This window comes from Siphateles boraxobius, unplaced genomic scaffold, assembly GCF_051911475.1.
Source record: "Siphateles boraxobius isolate OS27281-9 unplaced genomic scaffold, OSU_SipBor_1 122, whole genome shotgun sequence".
NCBI lineage: Eukaryota > Metazoa > Chordata > Actinopteri > Cypriniformes > Leuciscidae > Siphateles > Siphateles boraxobius.
Genome location: NW_027508725.1, coordinates 439,100 through 447,712, shown reverse-complemented (window position 1 = coordinate 447,712; position 8,613 = coordinate 439,100). Strand labels below are relative to the sequence as shown.

General features: G+C 36.5%; 1 protein-coding gene across 1 annotated transcript; it reads right to left on the bottom strand.

Annotated features, from left to right (window-relative positions):
- Positions 1–5,620: 5,620 nt before the first annotated feature.
- Positions 5,621–6,913, bottom strand: lhb (luteinizing hormone subunit beta). Its single transcript, XM_077223913.1, has 2 exons — positions 6,728–6,913; positions 5,621–5,860 (listed from the first exon to the last, which is right to left on the bottom strand). The coding sequence occupies exons 1-2, from the start codon at positions 6,911–6,913 to the stop codon at positions 5,621–5,623; spliced, it is 426 nt and encodes a 141-aa protein (XP_077080028.1).
- Positions 6,914–8,613: the final 1,700 nt, after the last annotated feature.

The following is an 8,613-nucleotide window of genomic DNA, read 5'->3' as shown; positions in this document are numbered from 1 at the left end:
TTTAGACTGCTAGAAATAGCCTCTGATTTAAAGCCATCCACAAAGGATCTCCAATGTCTAGCAGGACACTTAAAACAAGCGCTTCCTCCACAGTGAGGATTAAAGTCGCCCTGTAGTCAATAATTTTATCACTTAAAAACAATTTTTTTATCACCAAAATGACATTTTAAAATAAAAATCTTTGTCTTCATGCCTTAAAATAGCTTGAATGTAACTCGACACCCTTGCCTCATTTAGTATGTGCGGTTCTATGAATATGCAAATGAGCCCCGCCTCCACTCACTCACTCAGCTCAGAGATCCACTCGTTGACGATCACACGTTGATCTGATTGGTTACAAGGTAGTTTGTGACGTCAGAAACACCAGCGATTTCAAACCGTGTTTTTGAGACTGTCTTTGGTTCACTGCAGTTTTAAGGAGAAAATACTCAGCAATGTTGACGACTTATGAATTTACACATGTTTTGTCTTAAAGCATATTAAAAACACCAGATTGACATATAAAGAATATTAAAAGCTGGATTTCCACCACAGGGTGGTGACTGTAACTGTAAGGCCCTGTTTACACCTGATTTTAAGATGCGTTTTGGTCGATTGGATTAAAAGACTTTTTTTTTTGTCCACTTTAAACCACTTCTGTCTTGATTTTTTTTTTGGCGGGTAAATGTATGGGGGTTTTCAGATCTTTCGAAGTAATGGACAAATTAAGCATGCGTTATTTGCATATGAACGCGCACAGAGACTACAGAAAAACACACAGAGCATCAGCTTTAGTTTCTGCTCTGACGGCCGAAGACCAGCCGAACGCTGTGAGTGTGTGTTAGAAATCAGGAATGCTGAGAGAACATTGTGCTTGGTGTGTTTTTCATCTTCAAACCAAACTTGGGTCTTCAGCCGATAAAGTTTAAATCCCGTCTTGCTAGCGCGCTTCCCATAATGTTTACGCATCAGTTCAGTAGACGCAGAGAAGATGGTCTTTTGTGGCTGTTAAAACGCATTTGACCACATGAGCGTTTACAAAAGCAATCCGGTCAAATGTGTTTTCGACTACCTCTGGAAGTGATTGAAAGTGGACAAGCTCAAAGCATTTTAGACCCCGTTTACACCTGTATTTAGAGTCGTCCACTTGTGATCCGATACACCAAAACGCATCTTAAAGGGGTGGTAAAATGCCCTTTTCACAAGATGTAAAATAAATCTCTGATTACCCCAGAGTGTGTGTGTGAAGTTTTAGCACAAAATATGCGCCTGGCCCTTTAAATGCAAATGAGCTGCCTCATGGGCGGGGTTTCAAGAGCTCTTGTGTGTTAGCAGCTGCGATTACCTCACGCAGACACACTAAAATGACAGAAACTGTTCTGCCTTTAATGTTAAAACAGAGTCAGACAAAGATGGAGAGACTCAAGAAGTGACAACATGTAGAATGCAATAGGACGTCTCTGAATGGTTAGTTGATGAATTTATGTTGCTGATGTGGAGTTAACTATCTTCAATTAGCATATTCTGTCATGATAATCTATAAATCGCTCGTATAGGAACTGTTGTGAGATGCACACAGAGTGACTTTTTATTGCATGTGAAAAGAAGGATGCTAAAGTTTGAGCTGACTCACAAATGTACTCCTATACAACAACTTTTCCTCTTCTCAACATGGGCTGCGTGTCCCGGGGGCGGGGTTTATGTACATTTTAGGGTTTGTGATGTCACTAACCCGGGAGGAATGTCGTGTAGTCCCTACCAGCCGTTTCCTGTAGTCCTTTTCTTTAAAAGCAAATATCTCCCTTTGCTTTGAACTTTCAGCATTGTAACTTTGCAGATGTTGTTTGTGCTCAAACAGAAACATTTCACACTAGCTAAAGTTAGAAAAGTGAAATCGTGTTTTACCACCCCTTTAATACCAGGTGTTAGAAAACAGGATTGCTGAGAGAACATTTTTCATCTTCAAACCAAACTTGGGTCTTTAGCCGACAAAGTGTAAATGCTGTCTCTTCCCATAATGTTTAAGCATTTAGTTCAGTAGACGGACTTTTGATGGTCTTTTCTGGCTGTTGAACGCAGTGTTTACACTACGAAAGCAATCCGGTCTGACATTCGAGAATCTACCACTTTCCTTGTACAGAAAGTCCAGAAAGCACAGACATTCTGACATCTTATTTTCATATCATGAAATACTGTAAATAATACAGGGATAAAATAACTCAATAAGGATTGAGTGCATTATGAACTTTTTTGGCTGAATTCCTTTAAATCAAGTAGATATTATGTATGACTCATAAAGCTGTAAGCTTGAATGTGGACGGTGCAGTAAATGTTAATGCTTCAGTGAAATTCAAAGATGCATTGGCTCATGGGAGGTTATTTCATACAAGCCTGTGTTGGGAATAGGATATGCAGAGGATATGAGAAGGAGAGAAACAGAATTATAGATGTTTTACCCCTGAGTAATGATTAGTGAATAATACAGAAAGCATTTGTTATAATATTAAAGTAATTTCCCTCATGTTCCCAAATTGATTCATTATAAGCTCATTTGTGAAGCACACAATATTTGTAATTAACAGGTAACACATGTATTATAAAGGCTAGAAAACAGCTCTGCAATAAGAGTCAGCTTGACAGTGCTGCAGTTTCATTGGCTAAATCTCTCTCTTCATTCTTATATACATGTAAACAGCAACATCCAGCTACTTAAATACCTATGCTATTTTAAAGGTTCCTAATTTTATTACTAATTTTCCTACAATAGGTTTACATGTATCTAATGTCAAAAAACCCTTACATTTTCTCATCATATACAGTACATTACAGCATCAGCTCTTTCGATCTCTAAACTCCTCCTTTCCGAGAGCCGACTCTGCTCTGATTGGTCAGAAGGCCCAGTGTGTTTTGATTGGTCGACCGCTTACAGCGCATGTCAGCAACCAAATGTCCCATAATTGAAACTTCAGCAACTTTCCTCAGCACTTGATACACAGTGCAACCCTGTCTCACGACCAATTCTTACGAATTTGTACGAGTGATTAAAAGGTGGCTAATTCGTACGACCTTACTACGTGAAGGTTAGGTTTAGGGCCGGGGTCAGGGGTAGGTCATTCGTAAAATATGTACGATTTAGCAAAAATCGTGCAAATTCGTACGAATTAGCCACCTCGTAAAATTCGTACGAATTGCCGTGAGATCTAGCCTGGTTAAAACCAGACCCTTCTCACTCGTAACTGAGTTAGGGTCGGGGGAAGGTTCATTCACAGCTCATTTCCAAAGGGAAACTATGTTATACAGCACCAATGGACGTCGCTCAAATGCCTCTGTAAGCAATTGCATAGATCTTCAAATCAATCAGATCGATCGTCATCTTGTAAAACCCGCCTCAACGTTTGTGATTGGTGCCTCGATTTGGAAAGATTGGAAATGAGCTTGAATGGGCTCTTCGCCAGACTAACTTGCAGAGCAAATCTAAATTTGCCGGAAGTTCGTCTGGGTTTTCCCAGGCTACATGCGATCGGGTTGCACAGTGATACGAACAGTAACGCTGGTGTCGGATTTACCATATTAATCTCATCCTTTGAAAGTGCATCAAGGTGGATTTAATTAAAGACCACATATTGGCATTATGCAAATTTGTTACATTGTTACAAAGGTATGAGGAAGGAAGTGAGACTTACTGAATTACTGACGACTCATTTCAGGCAGTTCAGGATCACTTTTTCTTTTGGGAGACAATAACTCCTTTTATCTGTACTCTGGCCTTTGCCGACCTTTTACATTCACAAACAGCTTTATTACAGACTACAAATGTGATGTCTGAAAATGCATAATTGGGGGACTTTAAGAAAGTCTGACAAAAAGCAACATGAAATGATTCCTTTTTATAGAAAATAATTTGTGTCATATCATTACTTCAATGCATTGCAATGAGGAATATTGCTTATAGAATTCATTCAGTACTGAAAATTATCAATAACAATTCAATACTCAGTCTAATTCAAAATGAACCTGTTTTTAGTGTACTTATTTTTTGTTTATAATATCACGTTAGCTTGGTAATATACACCAAATGCTATTCTCTTGTGTTCTACAATTCCAAATCAGTCACTGATAAGGTTTCAGTTTTGAAACAGAGCCGTTGTGCTTCCGTACCTTTAACTTGTCATGCAATCACAACATAATTACTGTATCAAGATTTTATTGAATAGCACAAGGCAAACACTGTTAACTCTTGAATGACTGCACACATTAGTGTGAAAGGGCGCGTTTACTTTTCATTTCCCAAATTTCCCAAAATTGATCTTTCCTGCCATCTTCTGGCTTTAAAACATTATTGCCGTAGTCCAAAAGTCTTCACTGTTTGTCTCGTTTACGTTGAGCTACAGATTCTCCTAGCATCATTTTGCTCTTTTCATGGTGATCATATCTGGTGTGCTTGTGGGAAATCAGTACAAGATCTAATATTTGATTAATTACATGCATTCGATTAGCAGACACTTTTATTTAAAGTGTCTCACGGGTGATGAAAAAGATAAGTTAATTTCATGCTCTCAAAAATAAATTAAATACTGGTATAAAACAATCTGTGTTATAGAGTACTATGTGCTTGCAAAATATACGTTCACTTCTGAATGGCCTTCAATGGAGAGCAATGCCTTTTGCCAGCATATTCATAAGAATTTAATTTAATTTATGTTGTATCTATTTATATTTCAAGTGCAAAGGGGGTGCAGATTTATTGTAATTCATCATGGTGGAGACATACTGTAGTCAATTAATTTAACAGTTTAGTTAATTATCAATTTGATTAACTTCAGTCAATGGTTCATTTGCAGGATTTTCTATTGTAGCCTACATGTGTGTCATTTAAATCCAACTTTTGTTCTTCTCTCTGGTCATTGGCTGATGATTTTACAATGATAACGTACAACCTTTTTAGTTTCAATATCCATGCCAACTGCTCCTTTAGATTGTACACAGAATAAAATTGGTTTGACTTGAGCATAGAATATTAGCTTGTTTCCGCCAAAAATAAAGAAAATAAAAGAATAGAATACACATTTTTAAAAGATAATTGCGACTTTTTATCTCACAATTGCAAGTTTACATCTCGCAATTTTGACTTTATTTCACAGAATTGCGAGATCTAAAATCAGAATTGCGTGAAATAAAGTCGCAGTTGCGTGTTATAAAGTCAGAATTACGAGTTTATCACGTTTATCTCACAATTCTAACTTTTTAACACGCTTTTTCAAGTCCCAATTGCGAGTTATAAAGTAGGAATTGCGAGATATCAACATGCAATTCTGAAGAAAAGAAAAAGGTCAGAATTGCGAGATATTCAAGTTTTTTTTTCTCTCAAGTTAACTCGCAATTTCGAGTTTACGACTATCTCACAATTATGACAGAAATAACACACAACTCTGAGATAAAAAGTCTTGCAATTCTGAGGGAAAAAAGTGTAAATTAAACTTTTTTATTTTTTATTCTGTGGCGGAAACAAGCTTCCAAATAATATTGAAGTAGGCTAACCTATGAAGTAGCCTATGTACTTTTGAATACATCTCCACAACATGTGTCTGGTTTGGAGTGTGAGTGTGGTATCCTGTGGTCGGTGGGACAGAAGGATAGGAGGCTAGTACGCAGGGAAGTCCTCTCTCTGAGACATGCAGAAGTCGGGTTGCAGGCTCTCGATGGTGCAGTCCGAGGTGTCCATGGTGCAGAGACTGCAGTCGCAGCTCAGGGCCACCGGGTAGGTGATGTGCGGGTCCACCCCGGGGGGGCAGTCCGGCAGCCGCACCGTCTCGTAGCGGACGTCCCGGTAAGTGCACACGTGTTGGTAGACCGTGGAGAACGGGCTCTTGTATACAGGCTCCTAAAAACAAGGTAATACACTGTTGTATAGTACTTCACCACTGGAAATATTGATGCTTGTACACTGCCGTTCAAAAGTTTATGATCGGTAAGATTTTTTATGTTTTTAAAAGAAGTCTTTTCTGCTCACCAAGGCTGCATTTATTTGATTAAAAATGCAAAAAAAGGATGTTGTGACACTGAAGACTGGAGTAATGATGCTGAAAATTCAGCTTTGATCACAGCAATAAATTGGCCTTCACTAAATCTGAAATCTGAATTTTCACCATTTTTTTCAGCATAAATTACTCCAGTCTTTATAGTCACATGATCCTTCAGAAATAACTCTAATATGATTATTTGAAGCTCAAGAAAAATTAACAGTAGTAAACCTACCATTCAAAACTTTGGGGTCAGTAAGAATATTTTTTTTTATTTTATTTTTTATAAATCAATACTTTTATTCACCAAGGATTAATTCAATTGATCAAAAGTTACAGTAAAGATATTTCTAATGTTAGGCTACTAAAGATTCTATTTAAAATAAATGCTGTTCTTTTTAACTTTCTATTCATCAAAGAATATCCTGGATTTTTATATATATATATATATATATATATATATATATATATATATATATATATATATAGGCTATTCACATAGTAAACAGTTATTTTAAATTGTCATAATATTTCACAATATTACTGTTGTTGTTGTTGTTGTTGTTGTTGTTCTTGTTGTTTTATCAAATAAATGCAGCCTTGGTGAACAGAAGAGACTTCTTTTAAAAATATAAAAAATCTTACCGATCAAAAACTTGTATATAAATATTAATGCAAATGACTGTTGCTAAAAATGGTTGCCATGCGAATTAAACAGAGGTGAGCACCTTTGTTAGGCAGTGGCCACTGCAGATGGAGGTCTGAAACACCAGGCATTTCGGACAGCCCTCTTTCTCCACAGACACAGTCTCATTAATTGGCTCGCATGGTGGAAGAAAAGAGCTTTGAGCAACGACTAATAGAACAACTAAATGGAATAAGAGAAGGAGGATGTTGTTTCGAACGACTAACATCCTGTGGAAGGAAAGCAAGGAAAGCAATTTCATTCAAGCGCCTTTGAAACATTCATTACTGTATTAAAAATGTATTAGACTTACTTGAGAGGTGTCAGTGTTGCTCAGCAGGCTGTCGTAAGAGACGTGTGTTCAGAGCATCTGGCTAGATTTATATAGGACACTGAAACCAAGTGATCGACAATTAAACTCAAATCTGACCTTAAATTAATCACACTGATCTCAAGTGGATTATGTGTTTCCACAACTATTTAAATTTGTCAGGTCAGAACGAAGATAAAAGATAGAAAACACCTGCTGTGCATTCAGTGTCACTTTGGACAGTTTCATATCTCATCTAAAATCATTTCCGTGGAGCTAAATTCGATTCCATGGCCTCTATGTTAAACACAGGTCCAGGGTCAGGAAATGATCAAGGTCTGAATCCCTGCTCTCGGATTTCACTGTGTTCGCAAGGCAGGAAACACTCAAACACCACTCTATTTGACTATATCCACTTTTAAAAATAAAAAGGTTCTTTATTGGCATTGGTTCCATGAAGAATCTTTGGAACCTTTTTTTATTCTAATAGGTTCTATATTGGAAAAAGGTTCTTTAGATTTTGTTGTTCACACCAAAAAAAAAAAAAAAAAATCCATAATGTTTGATGAAAGGATCTTTGTGGAAAGAGCTTTGTGTGTTTATTAGGATTTGAATTGTAGATTCAGTTTGATCCGAAATCGATTCATTTGGATATGTATATATCAGGTACAGTAACGTTAATTTTTCTCTATAGGTAAAAAAAAAAACCTCTCAAATAATGCTGTAAACAGGGAACCCTGCAGCAGGTAGTACATTACTGTAATAGTAAAGTTAAAATGAATATATTTGTATATAATTATTTTTTTATAATAATATCTTTTTAATAAGAGTAACAAATATAATTAATATGTAATAGCCTAGTGCATATTTTTTTTGCAAAATTATTGTCTGTAGAGTTCATTTTTCTAGCTAACTATCAAGTGAATGGTCATTGAATGGTATGAGGTAATTTTATGTAACATTACATGACATTGTTTAGCCTACAAGCTGTTTTATTGACATCTTTTTGTGGTTGAAATGCAGATTGTGCGATTACAGGCTACATTTCGGTAAGTTGTACTGTATTTTTCAACATACCTCCCATTGTTCATTCGTGTTTATTTTGTGCTATAAAGATGATCGGTTCACGTGCATCCGCGATCTCTCACGATGACACATTAAAGAGCGCAAATTCATTGTTTGAATTTCATATTAAAATGCACATCATTTTAAAGACTTTGTTCCTTTGCTCTGCGATGTATTTTTTTACTGCGTGAGGACAGTGAACATGATAGTTGGCAGCCCAGCTGCTACTGTAGTAGATAGTAACTTTCAGGCCCAGGGAAAATTGAATTCCTTCTGATACTCCAAACAATAAATTCGTATTGTCTAAAATAAACTCTTGTTATGTGTTGTTTTGTACCACATGGCAGAGATTGTCATTTGACAACAACATTTAAAGGGGATGAAGCATCTAATTTAGCCTATAGGATCAAAAACTAAAACTAAAACTTATCAGAAACTTGTTTACTGCCTAAGATTTCTTTCAGAAAAAGCAAATCTATAGGTCATTTTCTCTGTTGTGCATTCAGCAACCTATTTTTTTCAATATATAAAACACCGGAAATTGAATTTTATTT